At 39.7% G+C, this 27,889-nt stretch overlaps 1 protein-coding gene across 1 annotated transcript; it reads right to left on the reverse strand.

Annotated features, from left to right (window-relative positions):
• Positions 1-4,804: 4,804 nt before the first annotated feature.
• kif5aa (kinesin family member 5A, a) lies at positions 4,805-27,215 on the reverse strand. Its single transcript, XM_069693805.1, has 29 exons — positions 26,605-27,215; positions 21,484-21,571; positions 21,322-21,395; positions 20,767-20,871; positions 20,528-20,576; positions 20,326-20,381; positions 20,120-20,207; positions 16,206-16,330; positions 15,884-15,988; positions 14,850-14,998; positions 13,778-13,926; positions 13,466-13,644; positions 13,215-13,283; positions 12,881-13,087; positions 12,092-12,238; positions 11,759-11,947; positions 11,474-11,591; positions 11,296-11,357; positions 10,857-10,966; positions 10,551-10,652; positions 10,201-10,261; positions 10,036-10,107; positions 9,677-9,781; positions 9,068-9,284; positions 8,745-8,919; positions 8,564-8,643; positions 8,320-8,359; positions 7,879-7,964; positions 4,805-7,478 (listed from the first exon to the last, which is right to left on the reverse strand). The coding sequence occupies exons 1-28, from the start codon at positions 26,731-26,733 to the stop codon at positions 7,886-7,888; spliced, it is 3,129 nt and encodes a 1,042-aa protein (XP_069549906.1). The 5' UTR covers positions 26,734-27,215; the 3' UTR covers positions 4,805-7,478; positions 7,879-7,885.
• Positions 27,216-27,889: the final 674 nt, after the last annotated feature.

Genomic DNA, 27,889 nt, shown 5'->3' on the forward strand with positions numbered 1-27,889 from the left:
CTCACACTCTATAACTACAGTATATTTCTGGTCCCTGGTGTTTTGGCAAAGTTGAAGAATAATGTGACAAGAAATTATAAGTTAATGCACATCCACCAGGGGAAAAAAACAAGATAAAGACACAATAATAGTTTTTTTCTGAAATATCTTATCGAGTAGGAAATCTCTCCAACTGAAATAACATGAGATGCGATGATGAAGATTGGGTGTCAGCCCCCTGAAGAGGAGTCAAATCTTCAAATCACGCCAGTTTTGATTCATGACTGACACTTAACCATACCGTCCTGTGTGTGTGAGTGTGTCTGTGTGTCATCACATCATCAGTCTTGAGTTTATGTAACTGACCTTGATCAGAAGAGATCATCAACTTGGCTTCTGGTTAAAAGAGGAGCTGCATGGCTTAATCCATCCTCTTGATAGTGATTTGAAAGGAATGAAACACAATCCTCAGAGTGCTGATGTGTGTGTTTGAAAATCCAACATAAATTAGCAATCATTAAGATATGATAAGTCAGAAGTCAGAAGATACTGGGCTTCTGCAGCTTCAGCACTTTGTTAAAAAAAAAAACCACCCCAGCCCTCTTTCTACTGTTCCATTGATGTGTGCAGATTTATGCACAGCTTGGAGTTTTTCAGCTAAAGAGCCTGCAGGCTGCACAGAAGACAATAATTGACACTATGAATTACAAAGTGTGACCTGTAAATCAATTGTAATGTGTGTGACTTGCCAAAGGGCAAACAGTGTTGGTTCAGCTTGGCACCATCATGTGACAAGTCCATTAGTCACTATTGTACCAACTTCAAACACAAAACTGTTCACTGCAGCATTCGTTTAACAACTCTAACTATTTTAAGATGAAATACGTAAAAGATCCGTTGTGGCATTTTAGAGGTCATTGACCATTAGCACATAATTGACCAGCTGAGTGAATGCGGGTGCTCTTTACCTTGCAGGTCGCTCCCCTTGTCCAGACTGTGGGCTGTGCAGGAGTTGACAGCAGAAACACGCTGCAGCAGCGCGGACAGATACCGGGGGCTTTAAGCTCTGTCTGTCCGTATCTGTGTGTCCACCTGGGGGTGGGGAGGGTCCCCTCCTGTCGACTCCTGTTGTTCGGGTCAGCAGTGCTGCGTCCTCCCGGTGCCGTAGAGTCTCCAGTGTCTGATCCATGGGGCATCGGGGGCGCGCAGCGGGGATGCGCATTGAGTGGGCGGAAATCAATGACTTTTAGAAAGTGGGTGAAACCGAACAGGGAAAAATGTATTTTCTACTGCTGTGCATTATGTGTCCACACTGGCTTGGAACCATGTCAGACCTTGTGTGGATCATCAATCACCCAGTCAATTAAATTGAGCATTGCACTGTCTGTGATCAAATTGCCAGGTACTCACTTGTGCTGTATCAGGACTTATAAATTACTTTAAGTCTTTGACAAAACGTGACATTTTCTTGCACAACTGTACTTGGTGCAAACTGCTGCCTACTGTTAATCTTTTGGCTGGTGCTGCACAGGATCAACGGGAGGGAAGCTCTGCGGTGATTTGTTGTTACGTTGCGAGACCCGTTGATTGACAGCGAAACAACCAATCACAAAGGAGTAGAGTTTGGCGCGTGCTTCTCTCGAATCAGCTAAAACACCTGCAACTACAGTTCAGGTTAACCTTAAAACACATCTTATTACTAGTGATGTTACGAGGTGTGCCGACGCTTCGAAGCGTGTGTCGAGTAATGGAGGGGGCGTTTCCTCGAAGCGTGTGTCGAAGCTTGCTTCATTTAGGGGAGGAGCCAAAAATGATGACGTCCGAAGCCTCGCTGCCGGCTGTACCACGTGACTGCTTCGGGAAGTGGTTCAGGTGTTGCCGGGAGGTTTGACGGCAATATAAACCCCTCAGGCTCCGTTCAAAATGTGGGTTGTTGGTGGAGAGTTGGGGTCAGTTGAGAGTTTGGATAGTTTGGAGAGAGAGAGAGAGAGAGAGAGAGAGAGAGAGATAGTTTGGAGATTTAGGAGAGTGAGGAGAGAAGGAGGTGATAAGATGGAGCCAGCTGGGAAGAAGAGGATTTCCCCTGTATGGGAACACTTTGATTTGATAACTCCTAATAAGCTATATCTAACTCTATTTCAGACACATTAGGTTTGCTTATCAAGAACTGTATTTTTCAGTTTCTTATTTGATTCAAAGGTGAGGTGTTTATTGTGCTCCAAGGAGTTGGGGTACAATAACAACACCTCATCCATGCTGAGGCGTTACCGTGCCTTGCATGAGAATAAGGAGGAAACTGGAGCTTCACCCAGCCAAGGTAAGTCATTACAATATTACAAATGCACCATCACAATTTTTCCCTGTTCACTTTTGTTTATTGTGCAAATAAAGACAGGTAACAGACACTGTATTTATTCTCTTTTAACCAGCCACCAGAAAACAAGAGCTGGATGAAGCCCTCGTCTCCATGATAGTGAAGGACACACAGCCCTTCAGTATTGTGGATGATGTTGGATTCAGGGCATTTGTGTCCAAACTGGATCCTAATTATGTCCTCCCTACAAGGCAGGTATGTATGGGTGCATGCATGAAACAAATGAGTACTTTATTGTGTCTCACAGTTCAGCACTATATATTCTTTCCTTTAGGCTCTGAAGGCCATGGTGGAGGCCAAGTATGAGTCAGCTAAGGAGAAGGCTAAGGCTAAAGTGGAAAAGGTGGCTGCTGTTAGCCTTACTTCAGACATGTGGACATCCATAAAACCAAAAACTGTTGAGAAACTGTTATTTCTGAATAAAAATGAATAAAATGTCCCCTGTCCTGTACATCATTGTCCAAGTTACACAAGCATATTCAGTCCCCTTTTCCTAGTTCCACAAACACTTCCACTGTCCTCTGCCTGCTTAAGCCCATGCCATGTTCCTAAAGTGACAGAAAAACATGATTACACAACCTGCCATATCATATGATACTACCATTTTGGGAAAATGTACACACACAGAATACATTCAAAAGATATTTTATTATGCACATATGTGATAATTTATGTACAGAAATTATTTGGTCATACATTTTTGTAATTCATAGTCATTCCCAACAGCCATAACAGACACAAACATTCAATGCATCACATGTGGTTCAGATACAGCTGCCTGTCATTATACACTTGGCCAGTAGGTGGTTTCGTGTGTACATGAAGCTCCGAGAAATGAACCCTTTCTGGAACCAATTGGCTGAAGTGGTTCGATGCCTCATGAGGCTTCATCTCACCATCACTAACTTATTACTAATAGTGTTACATGTTCTCCCAAACAACTCTAGTACTTGCTGAATGTATGTCACCATCTAATATTAGATTACATAATGCAAACTAACTGTCAACTGTTTCTTATGCTCTCTGGAGATGTTATCAGGAGACAGCTGAAGTCCCACTGATTGGACAGCCACTTCCTGTATACATTTAAAATTAAAAGCCCTGTAGCTATCATACACACCAGCCATATGCTAGATTGTTTTGTTACTCTAATCATTGAAATGGTTGTCCCTTGATCACATTAATTCTTGTTGGGAATAGCAACACCCACAGTTAGCCTATCTTGTAGAAATTCAAACTGTAATACTTATTGATTTGCTGACACCAGCCATTACACACTCCCAACGTGTAAATATGGGGAGTATTGGCCCTTACTTTTTTCTAAAGTTCATTTATTTCTACTATTTTTTTCTTCAAACACTACTTTTGATACACACATTAAATTGTCAAAAATACAAATTGAAAACATTGTAGCAATAAAATTTAATTAATAATCTTGCAGATTACTTTTTTTTTTTTAATTGGAAAAAAGCAGGGCCAAAAAGGTTTTAATTGTAGCATCACTTCAATCAGTTGAAGTACAGCAGTTTATGAATGTCTAACAATAATAATGCTCCACAGTAAGTCTAAGAAAGCACTGCATTTGTTACACTGATCAAAAACATATTTCCAGTAGTTTCCAACATCATAACAGTGCACATTAAATGCTCTGATCCACCTCAGCCTAATCATCCCCTATGAACACAAGGTGTTCAATTATAAGTACATCACTCACATCCCACAGTACAGTTTGAAGATGCTTCACATGCCACTGTTGTTTACATCACTGCTTCCTTTCTCATGGGAACGATGAAGAGCAGCTTATTATAAGAAGGACACAAAGGAAGTCCCACTGCTGAGTGGGCTTACTTCATTTCAATAACATTTTTGAAATGTGGGTGACAAACTATAGCTCATACAAAGTAGCACTATATCTTAATATCTTAGTTTTACTGTTTACTCCTTGAATCTTATTAATCTCCATTAACTAACTTCATTTTCATTACGCACTTTTTGGCAAAGGGTCTTTTCATAGCATAGTTTTAAAATTAATTTCCTATTTAGATCAGAGGTTGTAATAACAACAGAGAACCCAACATACATGCAACTCACCAGCAGTCACTGACCACAGTCCAGTTTTCACACCATAGTGCTTAATACAGTTGTGTTGTGTGGGGAATTTTTCCCTTTTTACACTTTTATTCCATCTGCTGGTGCAGCTGCTTCTTCTCAGAAAAGCTGTGCTGAAAGAACAGCGACAGTCACGAAAATAAAGTCGTTTTTCATTCAATTAAACCTCCATCAGTGTTATGAGTTCCATTTCCATCCACTAGATGAAGCCATTTTCATCTGTCAGTGTGGGGTCGCCTCATTCATCCACATCAGATGCATGTCTTTTATCCCACTCTAACTGAAATATCATCCATGACATTCAAACAATTTTCTGGACCCAAATGATTCCCTCCAACAAACTCCTTTCTACAAGTTTATTGAACTTTTTACTACAACACAGTGGTTCACATACAGTACAGCATAGTGATGAGTCTATATATATATACAGAAGATTTTGCACGGTGATTCTTCACATAACCATGTTGGCGCTACAGTATAGGCATACAGAAATAAATAAAACAAACATTTCTCTGAACAAAGTTAGCGTGCACCTTTCTTTTGCTTCTTACGATGTCATGGCACGCTATTTTACTTACAAGATTAACAATATATAGCACATGTATTTTAGATATGTTGAAATCAGACAGTGTAACAGCAGGTGACAATATAGTACACACTCCCCTCTAATTTGGATTCATTACACTTAAAACATGATGTCAAATAGAGGGTTTGTTTGGACACGTACAGTAGGGTCTGACCAGGTGCAGCTGAGAGATTATTTCATTTTAGATGTCATGTGCTACAATGGAAGTGATATATATGTACATTGTTTTCCTGTAATATTAGATTTGTCATCCCACTCCTTTGCTCAGCCTTGAAGAGGACACACCAACCTGATTGTTCATTGGCAATCACGTAGTTTTAATGGTGGCGGCCCGTCGTTGCTATGACTGTGAATGTGAAGCCCTGAGATGTTGTTAATGCCAGTAAGAGCATCCAGCTGGGTGGTGCTGTAATGAATGAGGCTGCTAAAAATCACACAAATAGATAGGATTGTACACTTTATATACTGGGGTCTTGCTTGGACTGATTTACACTGAAAACAAGTCTAGTTATGCAATATACAATGCACCAAACTTTACATAAATAAGTATTTTTAAGTATAAAATTTTACATTTTATAATGTAAATGGTGACAGATGCTCCATTAATCTTTGAAGTGTCAGATCACATCCACGAAGAACTCAACTTTCTTTATAATTGTTCTTGCAAAAGATGGTTGGTTATTTTGCTACAGACGTTTGCTCTAATCTGTCCTTTAATTCAGTGATTCACCTCAGTGCCAACAAATCCATTTATTCATCACCCATCTACGATGTGCTGCTTTCTTCTATCCTGATTGGCTGGTCAGGATTTGTCACAGAAGAATAACAGCACAACTTGACAACAAGCTTATGTCAAAGTGTCCCAGACTGCTGGCTGCTCAGCTGGGGACTCACCTGCAGAAACTCCCAAACCACTGGACTTTTGATGGCAATGAACCAAAACACCAAACCACCAAATAGCATCCATACAGCCTTAAAAAGTTCTGAGATATGACTTTTCTTTCAATTTAGACAGGGCAGGGGACGTATGTAAACTGTAGCTTTAACTCAGGACACAGAGGACGACATCATAATTTCAGTGGTAAAAGTTTAAGAATGTATGTTTCTTTGCACCAGCTCTGATCTGGTATATATACGGTGGAAAAGGAAACTGTGTTGAACTTGCAGGAGAAGATTACTACAGCTCTAAAAAAGAGCATTTGAATCTACTTACAGGTATTTGTGTTCTTATGTTGCAATTTTATGTAGAAAGATCAGCTCTTATTCAGCATCTGAAAGGTTGATATCTTAGTATACTGTAGTAAGCGTATATAATAAGAAGCTCTAGAGGTAGTACTTACAAATGTATGCAAATGACAGCGTGTTAGTTTGAGTGAGAGAAATCAGTTCTTGTTAAGGCTTGGTAAGAAGACTCACAAGGTGCAATGCTGGATAGGGGTCACATTAAGTGGATGTGAGCCGCAATACCTAAAATGCACAATGGCATCATACAGCTGCAACATCACAGTATCAAAGCAAATACAAAAGATTTCCTCGATACAGGCCACAAAGCTCGGGCTGGATTTCCTTTGACATATTATTTATCTCCTCTTTGACTTAAAATTAAAATTAAAGATCCAGATGTTGTTTTTGTTGTTTTTCCTGTGTTTTAAGTCACAACAACACAGTCTCAAATTTACCTTAAAATGAGAAATCTAAAGCACTGAGACTAGGATCAGGATAAAGGGAAAACATCTCTCTCTCTGACATCTGTCGAAGTCGATCAGACTCCACTCACAGCATACCAGCCCCCGACTGGAATCATGACACATGCAAAGATTTGAAAGCTAACCCGCTAAGCGACATGCACGCAGAGTGTAGGTCTTCCGTTACAAGCTGGTGTTACTCACTACACTCTTATTTACGACAGAGAAAAAGGTCATGTCTGCCTACAGTATGTCATCCACATGATGCCCTTAAGAAGATGTGTGCAGGGGACGGGGAAGGCTGTGCATTCACACAAACAGTTGCTGGTCAAAAACCTCTACTGGAGTATACAGCACTATTATTTACAAAGTGTGTGTACTAAGTGGTCAGGGATGGGGTCAGCCCCGTTTCAGTTCAACCACCGCAGGAGGTAATCAACATCAGTGATATCATGGTGACAGAGTGACTGGCCGGGGGATCAATGAGTTGAGTTAGTGGGCATTTTGTAATTACAAAAAAATCTGATTCAATTTACTCCCAGCAGTGACTGAACTGGAAGGGACTGAACCACAAACCTGAGGGCAAGCGTGGTCACTGTAGGAGCAGGAGGGGCCTCATCTAATTAGAAGACTACAGGGCTACAGATCTTCGTCATCATTGGTGATGCAGTGGAGGGATGGGGAGACAGGCTGCATGCAAATGGGAGGAGAGGGTCCTTGGATGGGTACAGTGTTTGGTCATCTTCTGCAAAGAGACAATAAAAAGAAGTCATCATTTAGACAGACACAGAAATCTATGATTATGTATCACCTCTCTGATGGCTTTGTTGTTTTAATCACGTAACATCAAGTATGATTTGTATTTATTGACACTCATTTCAGAAATTAGTTTGAAAACAGATTTTCCTTAACTTCCAGGAGGTCGCTGGTTTTCAATTCATAACAAAGCGTTTAAAAAGTACATTTGCAGGGAGGTCTGTTTTTTGCTTGGCATCAGCGCCTATGCCACAAACCTCATTCACTTATTTATTTTAAATTTGTTTTACCATTTCATTTACAAGCTGTATTTTTCAAAAATTTGACAATGTCACAAACATAGAAGCACAAAGGTGTGTATGTATGACTCAGTGTACTTTGTTGGTTACCATGGCATTAACTTGCAGCAGTTTCCTGCTGAATGATGTAGTGCCTGTTTGAATCATCCACCTCGCTGCCACAGTGAACGTCACTCCTGTTAATACAGACACATAAAACACAACACTGTACACAACCAACTATATCATTCTGATTTAATGTCTATCACTCCTACTGGACACTTTATTTAATATCAGCATGATGAAGTGTAGCAGCCAAATTTGAACAATTAAATTGAAAACAACATGGATAGAATTATTTTTTCTTTCCATTTGAATCCAAAGGCTTCAACACAAATTCACTTTCTCTTTCTTTACTCTTGCAGAAGTAAAATCACTGTGAAATGTTTAATACATATTTGCTCGAATCTAGTTTTAACAAAGTTAAAGTAGCAAGAAACAAAAAGCAGCTCAAGCTTTCTGTTTACTTTTAACTGCACCGAACATCCTCACCTGTTATCATTGATGTCTCTGGTTTCACTGACGTTGTTACCTGTTGGAAACAAAACAATAGTTTAATTTCATTGATGAATACTAGATAAACTATTACTTTCACTGATTGATTTGCTGATACAATAATACATATCATCATCAAAACTTAAACAAGGAATACTGACATCTCACACGATAAAAGAACGCTATCAGGGATTTCAGTCTATAAACAGGTATGGGTTTACGTGTGTGTTCTTACACTTACCGTTGTCGATGTTGAGTGGGTAGGACTCCAGTGTGTCTCCATTATATCTTCCTGCTCTGTAGCCCAGTGCTGTGGAAACTCTGTGTAAAACACCACAGAGAAAAACATAAACATACACAATTAAACTCCACTCCTGTCGGTGAAGATCACCTGTGAGGTAAAAGAAAGGATTTAAACTCACGTGTTGCTCTGGACAGAGTTGGGGTTGCTGCTGGCGGTGGCGGAGCTCTGCTGTGTCATGTTGCCCTGGAAGAGGGCATTGCTGTAGGTGTTGGCTTGTTCGGTGGCACGGATGTAGGTGTAGAATGGGTTGGTAGGAGAGCAAACAGGCAGCTGCTTTGGTCTCACCGGCTTGGCTGTCAGGATGATAAAGTGATGTGAGGTACAACAGGAAGGAAACTGGGTCACTGTTTGCTTTAGGTCAAATAGCTCAAAATACATTTTACATAAATTCCCCAATAACGACACAAACAAGAGCATCAAGGAAAAGATTCAGTGCAGTACCGATCTGTGCTGCATGGGGGCGCCTCAGGGCGTTCTTGGCCCTCATGGCGCCTTTGATGCGGTCGACTTCCTGCTGGTAACGGCGACGGTCCATCATGGCGCCCTCCTTGGCATCCTTCAGTGCAGTCTCCAGGGCCTTAACTCTCTCAGCAGTAGACCGAAGACGTTTCTCCAGCTTTGGAAGCTCACAACGCAGATCTGCATTGTCACGAACCAGCTGGAGCGAAAAGAGAAAAAGAAAGAGAAGAGGGGGAAAATATATAGCCAAACACCACACTTAGTCCAAACACTTTCAACTTTGTCTTCATCTTGACCAACCACAGGGAAAAAGTGTATTGTGGAAGTACATAATTTACTTACATCACAAATTGTGTGTTTTGAACAAACTGCAGTTACAGGACTTGAAACATTTTCTAAATAATAGTTTTTCCCATATGTATTGATTGTGGGCCTGGGTGTGTAGCTTGTGCAAGTAAAATGGAAATTATCCATCAAATGTTCTGTATTTCTGTTACGAAAACATCTTGGGATCTTATACAATTCAATCTATGGCCCATGTCAGCATCACTAAAAGTTACAGTATAGCTGCTCTCACTTTGTGTTTCTCACCTGTTTGTGAACCTTTGTAAGTTGGTCCAAGTTATTCTCAAGAAAGGAAATCTTCTGCTTCTGGGTGCAAGACCCCCCGCTATCATCAGGTTCCATTTCGGAACTCTGCAGAAGAGACGACGAAGCAGGACGATGAGAAAATAAAAGAGAAAGCAGGGAAGAGGAAGATATTTTCTATTGTTTACACCTTTCCACTGGATGTAGTGTACAGAAATAGTGAATTTCTTCATACATGATACAAAACCTTATGAGGTTTAGAGTGATTGAGGATGTTATTAATATTCCCACTAAGATTTATCAGGTCTCAGATTCCTTAATACTCCATAACTGGATTAAAAAACAAGAATTCCTTGACTCACTCTTTTAACCCGCGACGTGAGGTCTTGAACGAACAGCTTGCGCAGGTTGTGGAGGGTCTGGAGTTCACGGGCCTGGCGGACAGACAGATGGAGAGGAGGTTAGGGAGACGACGCTGCATGATGTGAAATATTAGGAAGATGGATAGAGGAGTCTGTTTTACTCACGACGGTCTCCTCCAGACCCTTCAAGTCCTGTTTGGTCTGCTCATGGCGCTCATGCAGGAATCTGTCAGAAACAGAAAGAGCATCATTGTAAATAAGACAATATTTGTGGAAACAGAAAATTGCAATATCTAGGTGCTGCCTTGAGCGCCCTCTGCTGGAATTTAAGAGAAGTGAGGCTGGACTGTATCAACTCTGTCCCTTAATATTTTAAATCCTCTATTTGAAATAATTATACAAAATGCCACCAAACCACTCATTTCATCCCACACATTATGATCTCTATATTCAGGACTTTGTTTCAACCTCACTGATGAGTCCAGAAGGAGAATATCCACCTCCCAAACACTTACGAGAGCTCCTCCAGGCGCTCACTCTTGGTGCTGTCCTGACTCTTCAGACGTTCAAAGTCCGCGCGAACCTGAGCCAGCTCCAGCTCCAGCTTGGAGTTACAACTGGAGGTGTGAAGTAACAGTAGACATGATCAGTCAGGAAAAGAGGAGGGGAAGAAATTACATAAATTAATATACAGCAAAGTGCCTCATTTCATATGTAAAAGTACATTTTTGTACATAAATAAAAGCATTAACAATAAGAAACAATCACATCTATGGTATCTTTTTTCTAAAAGGAAAAAACAAATTAAGATGACCACGCACTCAGTGAGTTCATCAATGACTCTCTGCTTCTCATTGATCTCATCCCGCAGGCGGGCCAGCTGCTTGTGATGGAGGCCGCGGTGAGACTCTCCCTGCTGACGAAGAGCTTTCTGGAAATGAAAAGGCCAAACACACATTGTCTCCTAAAATATGCTGTCTGATGGAGAAACTCTGCAGAAGAAAATACTCTTAAGTTTTTCTCGTATCTTTTCATTAGAAACTGGAAAATAACTCAAATAAAAAGCCACTTTTGAACACAGTCTATCGTGTAACTCTATAAAGGGATGATTTAACTGAAACACAAAGAATAAAATGGCACAAAAGATTCAGACTAGAATGACATGTACTTTGCATGTGTTCTAGCCTGCGGTGACATGATGCACAAATCAGACTTTAAGTCGGTGTACTACACTACAAATGGCCTTTAGAGGCTTCTTACCTTCAGACTTCCATCCTCAGTCTCTCCCTTCTCTCCGTCCTTCTCCTCAACCAGGGAGTTATCTGGAAGAAGAAAGAAGAGTTACAACCTGTACAACAGCTTGAGGCAATCCTTTTCTCTCATAACAAATATTTTGGCGTCAGTGTTTTTCTGTGAACGTGTACTGTGTGCATGTTACCCTGGTCTTGCAGCTTGGCCAGCTCCTCGCTCAGGGAGTCGTGGCTCTCCTCCAGCAGCCTCTTCTTCTGCTCCACGCTCTGCATGTACTCCGTCAGAGAGCGGATCTTAGCCTCATGCTGTACAAATACACGCACAACATCGGAGGCGTAAAAACCCGACCATCACCAGGCAGTTTCTTTTTTTAACTCCTGCCCACATACACATGTATCCTTCAACAGCTACACCCCTTCACCTTATTTCACAGTGCCACATCCCTTCCTGTCTCTCTCCCTCCATCCCTTACCTGAGAGATGAGGAGCTGGCAGGAGGACAGCTCCCGCCCGGTCTCCTCCATCTTGCGGTGGCACTCCAGCTGCATGTTCTCCAGCTGGCGGCAGCGCTTCACCATGCTCTTCACCTCCGACTTGATCTTGCTGATGTAGAGGCGAGCCACAGTAAACTCCTCCTCGATTGCGCCGCTGATCTCCACCGGCTAAGGATATGAGAAAAAACATTACTGTCTCCTGCAGAGTTTCTCCATCAGTCATGTGAAACACAACAGGATGCAGGATATTTAATAGGAACATGCACCCCGGTTCTTGTTTAGTTATGTTCTCCAAACTGTGGTCCTACTCACCAGCTTTATCTCCCCATTGCCCACGATGGTGCTGAACTCGCTGAGGTCCCTCATGAGCCCGTTGAGGACGTCAGCGATGCGTTTCCTCTGCTGACCGCTCACCTCCTGCATACGAGACAGCTCTGCCTCCAGCTCCATCAGACTGGCCTGTAAGAAAGAGAGAAAGAGAGTGAGGCTTGAAAAGCAGCATCTGAGCACTAAGACAGAACAAATATTTTCCTCCACCAGAAAATATTAAATTTGTATCGAGATTTCCATTAAAAATACACAAATGACACATTAACAGATGGATTTTAGGAGAATGTTTAGATTAAGTTTTTGTGTAGAGAGGAAATATGCTAGATATCCACATGTCATACTCATGACTACTGAATTATGACCATTTGAATTCATCACATTACTGTAGTGCCACCAGTTATTCAGGACTAGATTTACAAAATCAGTGTACATGTCATCTAAATTTGTTCAAATGCCAGGTTTTTATTTTTTATTTTTTTAAATCAAACAAACTGTAGAAGAATCTGGCCATAACAGGAAAAATGTAAATCTTTTCTTTTCTACTTATCACATTTTTTTTTTCATTCACCCTGGCATTCAATCAAACACTATCTGATTGCCATATAATTCTTGCAGCATTTTCCACTCATGGAAACTGTGCTGCTACAACAGGTGCTTGTCTCTGTGGTACAAGAAGCAAGCCAGTGAATCCTTCTGTTCCCCCTCCTGTTTCTGATTTTATCTCCCACTCTGTCTTAGTCTCCCGTTCACACCGCTCCTTTCGAAATGTACCATTTTCTGGGCCAGTTGGTCGGCCAGCAGCTGGTTCTGCAGGCCTTTCTCCTCCACCTCCTGGCTCTTCTGGTCATAGTTGATGGCCAGTTCCTCCAGAGCCTGCAGCACCTCCTTCACCTCGGCCTTGGCGCAGTCACTCTCTACCTGCAGCCTCCCGAGTTCAGCCTGGACCTTGTCTCCATCACCCCTTGATGAAGCCAGCAGCTGAATGGAGGAAAGGAAGAAAAGAGAAAGGGAGAAAAAGTGAATTTCGTGGTGTTAAACTTAAATGTAGACTTATTAGGTGTTGTCTTTACCACAGGAAAGTGTGTATTTGTTTGTGTGCTCTCACCTCGTCCTGGTCCATCATCTGCTGCTTCAGTTTCTCCACCAACTGGCACTGCAGGTTGATCTCATCGTCCTGCATAAAGGTTATATTGTCATAAATATGAACCATTTCCTCCGTTCATGATAATCTCCTATTTATAGATCCATAATTAAATGTTAAACACCAGTAAGAAGGGAAGTAAAATGTTTGATAATCAAATCAACATCTGCAATGACACAATGCAAAACAAGTGGAAACTAGAATTGTGTTTGAACCTTGTCATCCAGCTGCTTGTACAGCTTGCGGATCTCCTCCTCGTACTTCTGCCGCTCCTCCTCAGAAATACGGACCACAATAGAGGAGGTGTCATTGTCCAAAATGGGACGCTCCTCCACAGTCTCAAAACGGGGCACAATGTCCGCCGTGGTACGCTCAGTCTCAGGCACGTCCTCTCCTGAGAGGAGGAGTGAACGGACAAGGATGGCAGAGAAACAAACATGTCAGAAATTTGCAGTTTTGTATTTGTTGTGCAGCCAAAAACAAGGCTCCTGCTGGAAGTCAACTGGTTGAAAAATGTTGAATCTCACCATTTCTCCAGCGATTGAGCTCGGTCTCCAGCTTCTGAACAGTTTCCTTCAGAGTCTTGTTCTTCTCCTTCTCCTTCTCGTACTTCTTCTTCCACTGCTCGGCCGTCAGCTCCAGGTTGATGGAGGCGGTGTTCCTGATGGTCTTGGCACTGTAACAGAAAAAAGCAAAGCCACAGAGACACAGGGGAAAAAACATGAATCTGTTTTTTAGTGATTAAGATAAGTGTTGATGATGTTTTGTGTTCATGTTTGATCAACAGTTCTTCTGAGGAATTAGTCTGAAACAGCTTAATGTTTGTATTATAGCTCCAATTTCACTTGACATTTAAGTTTGAGAGGAAGCTACTATTAAAAGAGCAATCTATTATGGCTGATTTTATTTTTTATATACCAGGAAATAGTTTAGTCCTGAGACCTTTCCTGACTTCAAAAGATAATATTTCCCCCGTATTCTCAACCCCCAGGAGAAAGAATAATGTTTCCTCAAAATGAATGAGCAAATAAGTGCGATGTAGTTGAGTGGACGGTGTTAGTGAGCATCTGCCTTGTTTGTTTGTTTGTTTGCTTGCTTTTGTTTTAGGTCATTCAAAAAATAGCTAATAGCCCTGATTTTAAAGGATAAACTCCCTGGCTAAAAAAATGTGAAAGCAATGTAAACACATTTTCTGGTTTTCTTCTAATTAAAGAGTTAAATTATTGTATGTTTATATTATTATATGATTTCAAAGTTGCATTGACTTTATCCACTGATGTGTCTATTGTACAAACATTTTGACTTGGTCTCACTCAAAAAGATATGAGCTCCTCCCGGTATTACTCCTCATACAGTAAAACATCAATGTGAATGTCAAGTGGGCAGTGTCAGTAAACATCTGCCTCTAACATATTTCAATTTAAGGAGACCAGATCCGAAGTACATCCTGCTTTTGAGACGCAAATACTGTAAAATCGCACTGCTAAATAAATGGCAGCATGTAAAAACAAAACATGTTTTGTTGTTTTTCCCGCTTTGTGTACAAATATTAAAATATTTAGCATGATTCCTTTCCAAAGGTGCATTGCCTGTATCTACCGTTGTCCAAACATCAGAGTCGATTTGGTCTCAGCATCATTGTAGCTGGAGGGAGAGCAGCAGATGAACATGGTGGTGCGACAGTTCCCACCGAGGGAATCCTGCAGGATGCGGGTCATTTTGCTATCACGGTATGGCACGTGAGTTTTCTGCAGGACGCAGAGGAAGAGGAGAGGAGGGGTGGGGAGGGAAGATAATGATAATGAGAGAAAAAGCAGTGAGGAAGAAGAGACAGGCAAATGGGACAAAATCAGAAAGGAAGATGATTAGAGGAAGCAGGAGTGACAAAAAAAAGAAGTCAGAAAAGAGAGACAAAAAGATTAAGAGACAATCAAGCATCCCGAAGTGAAATAAATGTCTGCGGTATGGTTCATTTGCTTCCTGATTTTGTACTTTTTTTTTTTGTACTGCAGAGATTCATCAGCAGATTATTGTCAGCAAAACTTCACACGTTCCCATTCTCCCAAAGTTTGTAGTTTGAACTCTAAATGAAGCCCAGAACAGTTGTCAAACATGGCAGATTGATTGTGCTGCATCCAACTAATCTGATAACTGGCAGGGATGAATCCGGTATTTCTTGGCCAAATCTGTGGAGTTGACGGAAAGGAACAAAGTGTGCGGGTAGAGGACACACAGCTGGTGTACATATGCGTTAGAAATTAGAGAGGAATGTTATTTGCTTTCTGAACCTAGAGGTAAACAGGGCACTTCCAATTGTAGTAATGAAAATTAAACATGTTCTGATTTATTTGGAGCTCAACAATTCAACAAAATAGTGAGTTTCCCTTGTAGAAAACTTGAATATTTTTTTATCATCTTAATAGTGACTTATATCAGCTCCTTTAATATGAATCAAAGTCACAATGATGCTTAAATTTAACACTGATTTTAAAAGAGAAAACCAATGTAAAAATACAACCATATTTTTGCCACTTTACCATTTTGTCGACCAATGATTCTGTAAATCCCAAACTATTATTTTAGAGGTGCACATTCTGAAGGAAATAGAAGAAAGTAGGGTAACAGAAGCTCACCGTTCCCTCAGCCAAGGCAGAGATAACGTTTCCCAGAGCAGAAAGAGACTTGTTGATATTTTTAGCCTCATCCAGGACGGCACCTGCAGCTCCGGTCTTACTGACCTGGAATAAAGAAAGAGACAGGGGCTGGTGAGATCAAATCGAGAGATGAAGAGCCTGATGACAAACACAGGAAATGTGTCTGTGCCTGTAAGTTTAACCAAGGACTAAAAGTGTGATGACACACAGTGTACAGTATAGACAGTATAATGTATCAACATCAGTTATTGATTTAAAGCAGTTGATTTGTCATTGATTTTTAAGCCATCTTTTTTCCTACCTTCTCACTGCCAGCCAGATCCACCAGGTAGAGTTTCCCACACAGCTTCTGCTCAGTCTCCACATGCTCCTGTTTGATGTTGATCAGGAAGATGCTGTGGCTGCGAGAGCTGTGCTCGTTCATGTCTGCACAAACGCAAGGGCCACACAACAGTCAGTGGAGTGAATAAAACCATATATTACAGCTTAAGTGTAGAAACAGACTGGGTCTGGTTAATGGTTGATTAAAGGTCTCAGAATTTTTTAAATATTTATTTTATTATTAAATTTGTAAACATATGTTAAAGCAGCTGCTAAAAGATCAATCCGTTTTTGCTCACAAATAAGTCCTTATCAGAATTATTCTTTAAGAAACAACATGACTGAAAAATATGCGCTAGCTATTTTTTTAAACATTTATTTTTTTGTCTCTGTACAAAGAAAGAAGTAATTTTAAAGAAAAAGTAAAGTAAAGAGAAACTATCCTGTAACTTGAAATCTTCAATCCTGGTGATTTTCATGTTAATAGCACCTGATGTAGCTTCAAGTTTCTAGCATTGAGCTGTGATGAAGAATGGACTACAGAGGTCTGCTAAGCTCACTTCTCTTTTACGACCCCACGCTGATTTGTTTTCATTTTTAAACATGTAGTCTTACCAGCCGAGGCAGACTCAGGTGACATCACCAAGGCATTTTTTAAAATTGGATTTTAAACAACTCCCTCTGGAGAAAATAGTTTAACAGTTTTGTTTTGCTACTTCCCCAGACCTGTAAAGACACTTGGTTGTGTAAAATTGATGGAGTTTTCCTTTACCGCACTGGAACTAACATATACATTAAAGGTAATAATAAGGATGGATTTGAAATGTTTCACATCGTTTAGCCTCTACTGCAGCAGGATGATGTCAGCATTTCACACTGAACAGAGGACAAAGAGCACTGATCTAAGTGCTGCTCTTCATTGGACCTCCTCTCAGACAATAAGTTCAGGTTTCTCTGCAGATGATATCTGAGGGCATCAGCTCAGTGTCTGCAGAGTGTCGGCCATTCGGCTGCTATCAGCACACCGTTCTGCAGCACAGTGAGTCAGCAGGCATCGACAGGAAACACAACGCTGTGCTGCTCAGGAGGACAGCGTTCAGCAAATCTCATCCACTGCTGTGTCCAATCATTCTGTTTGATCGGATGAAATGTAAATTTAAATTGTCAGGTCTTTACAATTAAGAAGCTTTGCATCATCATCAGCTCAATGGCTGGATGATTTAAGCCTTTAACATCCACCCACTAAAAATGATTAAAATCGAGGAAGCATTTTCATCATTGTTCGCTCAACAGTATGTTTCCCAACAGACGACGGAAAAGATAAGAAACATCGATTTTGCTGTGTACACATTCTTACTACCGAAGAGGAACTACTGCTGTCTCTGCTGCTGCTGTTTTTGTGGTAATCGTTTGAATTGTGAGGCTTTATGTTTCCAAATGATGATTCAGACTGGACTGATGCCATTTAAAATGCAGCAGCAGAATTGTCCTTCAACATATTCAGGCTGCTGACAGCAGAGCTGTTACGGGGTTGAAACATCAATCTTTGCACACACAGCTCACAGCCAATATAACACTCCAGTTAATTATGATGTTTTCATTAAAAAAAAAAAAAAAAATTCATAGAGATTTATAACTTATTATAAATTTATATTATATTTATATAAATATAAATCAGAAACTTTTAAGTTTTATCTACCTTACATAAGATTTTGAGAGGACTAAACCCAAACTGACATCAGGTGCATATTTTCTGTTATCAGGTCTATTAACAAGGTAAAAGAAGAATTCTATTTCTAAATGAAGATTTAGCATGTTTGTGCTTCTCGGTCTCTCACATATTCTTGTGTTTACAAGTATTTATAATGTAAATCCATTAGAAAAGCAAAGAAAAATACTAACTGAGATTCATTTGTTGTCTGTTGTTTAATTTGAAGATTTAGTAGCTAGAAAGGTTCTTTTTCAAAATTTGTATCCTTTGTATTCATTTTCACAGATTATGAATTTAATGTACTCTATGTTGAATGTGAGTGTCACTCTGCCCTGTGACTCATCTCGCTGGCTCAGTACCTGCAGGCTGACACCATCAAATTTCCTCCAACAGGAAGATTGACTGCAGGGATTCAAGTAATTAAGGAGTCAGACTGAGAAGCAGGAATGTTAATGGACAAGCTATTAAATATGTGGAGGTACAGCCTAATTGTAATTAACCAGATTTCATTCTCATATTAAATATTTAATAAAATATGACTTCTTTGCAGCCAAATTTACTGGATGATTGGCTGTGTTTGTAATAATAATAATAATAATAATAATAATAATAATAATAATAATAGTAGATTAACTACATTCTAGTTTCTGTTTTACAAGGGGGAATTTATCTGTATGAATTTTCCCTTGTGAAAGTTTGGAAATTAAACCTTATGTATTTTTTATTAACTAATTCATTTCGATGAAATAACTATGTATGACTGCTTTTATCCCTAACTTATTAGACTCTTGATGACTGTAACACATGATGGGTCATTCAGTTTATGTCTTATTTAGGCAACACTTTAACAGTGTCAGTCACATTTATCTTCATGGATACACATGCAAAAGTTCAAGTCCTGCAGCATAGCAACTGTGCGATGGATAATAAATACAAATTTGAGCCAATATCTCTGCAGAAAAAGACTAAATCAAAAATGTCACAGAAAGTCGTGCGTGAAGGCAAGCAAGCACTCTCTTAGCCCTGAGACCCAAAATCCATTAACTCTGCAGAATGGTCTGTGCAGTTAGAGATTTATTACAGTGAGGCAGTGCTGGTATTTTTGTTGAACACTGGATCTCAAAGCTCATCTGCTCCTTTTTACTTCAGTCTGCAGTTGACTTCAGCACCATGAGTCAGCACAAGACTCACAGAAAAAACACAAAACAATAAATGAATATACTGCACTGGTTGTGACTCAGATATTTCTCAGAGGAGCTTATTTATTGTGTTTTTTAAATACCTCTGCTGCAAAATGAAATCCATCTTTACAGTAGTATTTGAAACTAAATTAGTATAACTCCAACTAAATTATGATATGAAACCAAAGTCGAGCACTTCTACTTGCTAATAAGACAATTGTTAACATTATTGCAAGATTTGTATTATTATAAGGTGCTATGTTATTTTTCAGCTCCTTTATTTGGAAAATTTTCTTTTTACAGTGCAGTGATGTTTTGTATTATGAGGCCAAACTATCCCCCTGACCTGAAAACCTGCAGTAGTGGAGTCATTAGTCTCCTCCAGTGTTATTACTGGACCACAGAGTAGTGAGTCAGCAGCACCGAGGCCAAAACAAAGTGCAGGATCATGGAGCTTTTATTTCTAGTGTTTGTGAGGTTTTATTGCATTTATTAAAGCAGACTGGTGCCAGTTTACTGAAAATTGCACTGTCTGACTCTGAATTATTAGACGAGCAGAGAGCAGGAGATCTATGTGTTCGTTACTAAGAATGACTTTATTGAAATAATGGCTGCGGGCAGAGATGCTTTTAAAGCATCACTAAACTATACATTACAATGAACTACACCTGACAGAATCTTATTTATTTTTATGACAATTAATGACGCTTCAAAGTAATGGTTCGCAGTAACACAGATTACATAACAAGGCACAGTAACGGGCTGCATGAACTCAGCTGTCACTTCATGCATCACGAACAATTCGTGAGTGATAATGTTGGCAACAGTGAGAAAAGAGAACTGGTGCTCCGAGAGTGGAAAGAAGATTTCATTATTGAGAAGAGCAACATGTTACACAGTAAGGATTTGTCTTTTGGGTTGTATTGGTAGTAATAACTACATACAAACATTTGGCAGGAATCATGATATTCATGAAACAAATTATCAAAGCTAAAGACTCACTGGTCACAGCAACATGGCGGTTGGATTTGCCTTCATCAATCACATCCATAACTTCATCAGGGCTGGAGACAAAGCGCTCAGTGCATCCCTGTGGAGGGGGAGGGTCGGAGAGGAAGAATATGAGACAGACTTCTCATTGACCTGATGCACCCCACAGACAGATGTTCACCCCAAAGGAAAACTTGTAAAGCACTACTGTCACAAACCTTGACGTATGGCACCCTGTTCTTATCCTCATGGACAGCCAGGTTAGTCTTTGTCACTAAAAATAGAGAAACATCAACATAATGTTTAGTATTTTAAAACTCACCAAAACAACATGCAGAGTTAACCGTGGTGCTGCATTAGTATGTGCATCACAGTAGCAAACCATAATACCGGTTGAGAATTTTTTTTTTAAGCACTAACCGTCCAGAAGATCACGGATTTTGTCCATGTAGATTTCAAAGTAGGAAACCTGTTGAAGAATAGAAAACAAAAACATGAAACCAATATAAGATGAAAGTTAAATGTGTGTTTGTATGGAGAAACAGCAGATGCCAGAACAGTAAAAATGGGCCAAGTCCGAATGAAGCCCAACACAGTGTAACATAGAAAACATAATGCAAAACAAGACATCATCTGATGTGACGCGTCAAATATTGAACCTTGATGTGGAATTCAAGGTTTTCGTCCATTGCGAAGATGTGGTTGAAAATGTCCTCAGCGATGCGAGGAATGATACCCATCTGGTGAGGGTCATGCAGCTTGCCCTGCAACAAAAAGTTACAGACAAAGGTAGAATTAGGTTTGAGATTGTCATAGCTATCCAGGGTCAAAGGTTAATGCAAATCTTTCATGAAGTAATTGCTTAAAATTCCCAGAAAATATCTCTCTCTAAAATTAAGGACAATAAGAGCATTGGCAGACAAAATATAGATCAAACAGTGCCATTACAACACTCTGTGATACCTGCCACCAGATTACATAAGTTGGAGGGACAATGAAATGTATCTTTGTCATAAAAATAATGGAACAAAATTGTAATATAAAATCATTGTTCTATAAACTTCTAACAAAGACTCAGAATTCACTACAACGGGACAAAAAACAGCCACTGAAGCAAAAGGGAAAGGTCGGCAGTGTATTGTTTTCCATACTAGATTGTTTGGATAAAATGAGAGTTAATTCGAAGTAACTGTTTCTTGAACTGAAACCTGTACCTCCATAGTGTGAGTCTTCCCGGAGGAGGTTTGTCCATATGCGAAGATAGTACCATTGTATCCATAGAGCACATCTGTGAGAAAAAGAACAACAAATAAGACCACAGCACCTACTTTTCAGTAATTTGAAGTATTCTAATGTGTTCATCTGTTCGCCCATACCCTTAACAATCTGCTTGGCGCAGGTGTTGTAAACCTGCTCCTGGGTGGTGTTGGTCGGAAACACTCGATCAAACACGTAGGACTTCCCCTGTGAGGACCAGGAACAAAAAAAAAACAGTTAATGAGATGTCATTAGCAGTAAAAAGGTTTTCTATCTACAAATTTTGACCACATTTTTTTAAGTAATGATTCAAAATAATTGAGGGGAAATAACTGGCACAGGAGTATTAAGGACAATCAATCAAAAAATGGCCTTTAGTGATTAATTCATAATTAAAAGTATTATCTAACACAAGCTTTAACAAATGTTTTGAAAATGAACGCAGGTGAATCTCTTGTCCACCAGCTACTCATCAGCGTAATCTTTAGGAAATGATGTCAGCCCTGTGACGGATCCGTTAATGACTCAAATATGTGATGCTTGAAATGAACTGACTCATCCTCATGTCCCGGACAACGCATGATATATGCTCATTTGAAATGGGACATTTTTATACCTCCACATGTCACCCGTCTCAGAAAAACATCTTATTGTTACTGTACAACACAACATACTGCTGTTGTCTCTGTCAAAACCCAAACACCAAGACTAATGACACATAATCCAACAGGGTGTATGCTGCACAGAATTGCTCTGAATTTGTTTTTATTCATGTTATTTAAAATCAACTTGACTTGATATTAAAACCAAAAAAAAAATCTGTCCTTTAACATTTAGTAAATGTCTCAGATAGTACTCATTAAAAAGTGCCTCCGGATACAATGAAGAATAAATTGAAGCCGATTCTTTGGGTAGATTTTCTGTGATTAATGGTCCTAATATGTGACATGGATCATAAACAAAACAAATTGGCATGAAATTTGCAGCCATTTACATTTAATCAGTGAGCAACCAGCTAAAAAAAAAAAAAGTTTTTTTTTTCTTTTTTTCTAAATGATAATTTATTTATCCCAAAGAGGTTAGACGATTAAAAGAGAAGCCTTAGAGGACCAAGTAATTCATCAGCACAGGTGAAAACACAAGAATGTATTGATATGGAATGTATATTAAAAAAGCAATACAGCAAACTGAACATGCAGGTGTGCAGAAAATGCTTCAGTAGATGGAGTTTTGCTGTTGGTTTGTACAATCCAGCTTTTCATCTTATTGACGATAAGTCCACAACAAGAGAAGATGAAATCAGCAGAGTGAGGGAGCCATCTCTGCTGTACTTCTCTAGTCAGAGACATATTTCATCCAGACCTTTGTCAGATAACTGGCCATGGTTAATAAAACACTCCTTTTCCTGAACTAGTTAGACATCTAACATGGCAACGGAGCCTTTCATTAACGACCATGCATACAGCAAAGTGCTATCAGCAAGCTTGTCTGAAGCTTGTCACTCCTATCGAGCTTCTGTTTTATTAGCATCTGTAACTCAGGGTTTTCTAAAAGATTTCTTTCAGGCTTTCTGAAAAATGGAAACATACTTCCAGGTTTTCTGTTCATATTCTCACCATGAGTTGTTACACATACCCTGTGATAAATATGAAGCTACAGCCAGACCACTACATTAGCCAAAGACTGGAAACAGGGAAAAACAGTTGGCCAGGCTTCTTAAAAAATCTGGACCAAAATCTGCCAACTAGCACTTCTAAAGCTCGCCAGTTATCATGTTTTAATCTTGTATCTTTAATATATACAAAAACTGAAATGTAAACATGAACAGTTTTGGTTTTAAGGGGGTTATGATAACAAACTGTACTATTTTTTGGCAAGGTGCAGTGATTTCCTGGAGCCTCTGTGGAGTTGACTTTTAATGTTTTGACAGAGCTTGCTGTTTGAACTGCTTCCAGTCTTTGTGAGGAAATGTTTACCTGTTTAGCACAAAATTCGATCAAATTTTGTTCGCTTCCCAACTAACTGCACAACACATGTGCCAAAACATTCTGATGAAAAATGTTCAAATGTCAAATTTTTCTGTTCAGTAAAATAGTAGATGTCCATTTGTTTGGAATCTTAGAAATGTTTTGGTGGCTTCTCAGAATTAAAATTAAATTTTAATTCTTTAATTCATTAAATTTACAGTGTAGGACTTTCACATACAAGTATACAAGTGAACATGCATTACACTCAAGCCCTTGCCAAATAAGTTATAGTATACAGAGTTTTCAATCTGGTGTCCCGTGAGACATTCCAACGCTGGCCAAATAAATTCATACTGGGCATGCTCTATGGGCACAGCAGGCACAATAGAGACTTCAGCAAACCAAGCCAGTTAACTTCTGGTTTAGCCCTATGCTAATTTGAATGGGTATTAAAAAAAACTCAATTATGCAGCTACTTTAGACTTTCCAAATGTTATCAGACCAAATGTATCAAATTGGCTGGGATGCCACTTATTTAATTTATCCAAAATGTTTACACAACTTTATAGCTGCGACATTAGTGACAAAACACGCTACGGCGAAGCCTATGATGTAAGCAGACGTTGACAGGGTTTTTGTAATTACTCTCACTGGAAGAAGTTCCACAGTGCAGCTTTAAACAAACACTCAAAGAAAATACATTGACTCCCATGTTAGTTTGAACAGATAGTTATGATAGAGTAGAGATCTTTAGCGTCTTTCTGCTGCCACACAAAATTTCAGCACTTAATATATTGAAAATCGGCTTGTGCGTACACTAGAAGAAACAAAGCCAGTAAAACAGACAGATAAGGCTCTTGTGTAATGTTTTCTGAATTTTAAATTAATACAAAGCTCAGCAGAAAGTGCATTACGGCCATATTTAGCACTAAAGATTTGAAACATATACATTTTACTGTCTTTGAGTTTGGCGTTGTATTTTGGACCAGTTGTCATTACATGTTGGATCATAAATCCACAAGAATGTATTTTCTTTATTTCAAATTTTGTTCCCAATTTTGTTCACGAGGCTGTTAAACTCCTGAATGTCACCGTCCCATCTGATACAGAGCCCACAATGCAACACAATAATGTGAGCTGCCAGAACATGAGCCGTATTAAATGTCATTAACAAATTGACTCATCTGCAGACCGCCTCCATGCCAGAGTGATTTCTCAGAGACATTCAGTCAAAGAACAAGAGAGGGAGGGAGAGACGTAGGAGGCACACAAAGACACGTAAAAATGTTGATGGATGAGCAACGGAAAGAGGAGAGTTACAAAAGCAACGACAACAAACTGAGAACGAAACAGCAACGTGACGAGAATGTGAGAAATATTCTAAGACAGACAGGTGGAGCCAGAGAGAAGAGAAAGCAGGTCAGTCAGTGATGCATGAGCTCACTGAATGATTATTGATCCTCTCTTTAGGCAATCGGGGAGATCAGTTTCTGACTCTACTGTATGGCGTCATGCTGAGATGAGAGAGGAAGGTCAGGGTGAGATATTTCCATTAACGCTGGAGAGTTTCATGATGACTCCTCCTCTGTCTGCACATTATATTAGCCAAAAACAGACTTTTCCTCTTCTTTTTGACCCGTTGTGTGGTCGTCATGAACTCTATTGTCGTGTTTCTTAACATTTTCTTCAGACTTGAGATAATTGGTCAAGAATAAAATGCCAAAAGCAACACATAAAAGCAAAGATGTGACTGAAATTGATAAAATTGTGTTACAAATCTAACTTGTATGAATAGCTGTTCATATTTTTTTAAGTTGATGTGTGGATTAAGAATTGATTAAATTGATCTACAAGTTTATGGCTTTTTATTTGGCCTCCATTAAACTGATGAGATTTAGAGCTGGAAAAGGGATGAATCAATAATAACATAGCAATGGCCAAGTTTTCTATTCTATGAGACATCTATATGCAGCAAAACTTTAATTTCATTAAACCCTTTTTGTCTATAAATAAACTACTACAACTAAATAACTATTAAAAAAAAAAAAAAAAAGACAAAAATCTGCCAGTGCGGCTGGATTATTTCTGTTTCTAAGACCAAAACCATTTCTAAGACAACTTATTTCAAGTTTTTTCTACATCACAAGTCTCTTTCTTCAAAGTATTTTTCACAATGAATGAGGCAGATTGCTGCCCTAAAAATCCTGAAAATTGGCACAAGATATCACAAGTTTCTTTAAATAATTTGATTTGTATCAGAAACTACCAATTCAATAATCCAATTATACTGTAATAACACAGATGAGTATTTTCCAGTGTTTGATATGACCTTTTTTTATGATTGCCAGAAATTGAAGTGAAAACAGGCTTACAGCTGTTCAACGTTTAAAATTTAACTAAATTATCCACTAAATTATGTACTCTGTGTTTATGACTCTATCCATCCTGAATCTTAACAAACGTAAACTAAACCTCAGAGTAAACAAGACATGCTGCATAATCAGCTTGGGTTCCACCCTGATTACCAGCCCCCATCTGTCTCCAAACTCCAACATCTACTACAAAGATCAACAGTAGGCTTCACCTCTGGACCCGTGTCTTCATGAGGAATAAATCCACAATAGCTAAATAAAATTGTATTTCTTGTAAAAAAAAAAAAAAAAAAAAAAAAAGTAAAAAAAAAGAAGAGACAATTCTGCCTCCTTCATGGCAGAAATAAGGATATGTAAATGAGGCCAATTAGTGAAAGCAATCAGACTAAATGAATTAACCAATCACGAGCCTCTGCAAAATTTCACATTCATTTACATTAATTAATATTCACAGCTATAGGTTTTTATTAGATTTATGTGTGCTGTGATTATTCATGTAGGTCCATAATAAATGGAGGGCCATAATAAAGGCCTATAGAAAAATACATAAGCATACTGTTTAAAATATGTTATGTAAACATGTTTCTTAACAAAAGTGTCATATATGTTTAATGATAATAAAGTCTCGGGCTGGACATGTTTTATCCTCCAGCTGCACAGCGCAGACCTCCGTCAGATGATGCAGGAGGCCAGTGTGCGCATTTCAACAACATTATCTACATACAGTGTATTTGTGCTTTGTCATGTTCAGAATAAAGACAGGTTTGGTGTCTAAGGTGTGATGTCTCCCTGAGCTGCACAGACTATCGTGTGTCCCTGCCTTCAACCCAAACAGATGGGTCCAGCTGATGATTTATTGATGGCGGGCCTGCGTGCACAACAAAGCGCCCCCTTCACTCACCCCGACGGCGACAGTGTCGTCTCCTTGGAATTTGGGTATAAATTGGTCCCCACGTACGATCTCCGACTGGTTGAGGGGACGAAAGCGACATAGCACTTTTATGTTGCACTCCGCTGGGACATCGGCCATTGCGCAGATTCAAGGAGGGGGATGCTGCTTTCTGCTGAGAGGGAAGATGCTGCTGAGGCTGCAGGCGATCAGACGCTGATCGGGGCCTGATCTGACCGTCAAAAACAAGCGAAGAGGGATGCGCGGAGACGTCGTCCTTTTCCGTCTGGAGGACTCTTGAGGACGGCGGAGAGGTTGGACACTTTTATCCTGACAAGCCCAAAGAAGCTGCGATTTATTTTGTGCGCAGCTGGACGGTGTTTCCGTGTCGCAGTGAGGCGGGCAGGCTAAATTAGATGTCAAACCGCAAGGCGATTCCCTACATCATTAAAGCAGTCGGCTCTGATGTTGATCGCTCTCCCCGAGTGGTTTATTTGTTGCCGTCGGTCTGTCTTGGTGCTCTTTCTTTTCTCTTTCAGGAGCGGCGGTAGATGTGCGTCAGGCCGGTTGAAGGTGAGATGCTGCTGGAAGGGCAGTGAGGTAAAGCTGCTGCTGATCGGCCTGCTTTGGTCGCCACAGCGCCCTCTGTTGGTGTTTGGCGAAAGGGCGTGGTCTGCATCCGCCTCTTTAAAGTGGTACCCACAGCTTCAGCATCCTCAGCCCAGCACACGAAGGCGGAAACCAGGCTGGGCCCCATAGTGCAGCGTCACATCTAAACAGAGGAATAACAGTATTAGTTTCTGTAAACCATCTCATCACAGCCAAACTTTGGCTCTGCTCCGGTGCCTGACTGCAGGAAACAAACCATTATGGGAAGGCAGAGGAAACTATCGATTTAAAGATAAGTGAGAGCCTCACCTTGAAGGAGCATTACAGCGTTTGAAGAGATAAGATGATGCAGCACAATGTCAAGACTGGCAACACATTACCATACCCATTAAAAAAATATATTAATATATATAATTAACATTGCAAACGCAGTCTGGAAAGCACTTAGACCTTTCACAACACTATGGCTCGTCATAGCAGAAAAACACAGGTGTAATTGAAAACCATTGCATGATTTTTTTTTCTTTTACAAGTCAAAACGTTTACTATATAAAAAAGGTTTATTGAGCGCATATTTTTAACAGAAAATGTTTAGAAAAAGTCTGGATATTTAGTAAATGCAGACTAGTTACACTATATAGTTCACAATTAAACAAAAATATTCAATCCTAATTGGATCTATAGTCTC

This window comes from Brachyistius frenatus, unplaced genomic scaffold (assembly GCF_029030835.1).
Source record: "Brachyistius frenatus isolate BFR_SWC_R1_liver_20210118 unplaced genomic scaffold, ASM2903083v1 Contig_16, whole genome shotgun sequence".
Classification (NCBI taxonomy): Eukaryota; Metazoa; Chordata; class Actinopteri; family Embiotocidae; genus Brachyistius; species Brachyistius frenatus.

What these genes read in the sequence shown, in the direction of transcription:
- kif5aa (XM_069693805.1), bottom strand. Translation starts at nt 26,733, where the DNA reads ATGGCCGATGTCCCAGCGGAGTGCAACATAAAAGTGCTATGTCGCTTT. An exon ending in GGAAGACTCACACTATGGAG is followed by an intron (nt 20,872 to 21,321) that starts GTACAGGTTTCA and finishes TTTTTGTTGCAG; the next exon opens with GGCAAGCTGCATGACCCTCA. An exon ending in ACCTTGAATTCCACATCAAG is followed by an intron (nt 20,577 to 20,766) that starts GTTCAATATTTG and finishes ATTCTTCAACAG; the next exon opens with GTTTCCTACTTTGAAATCTA.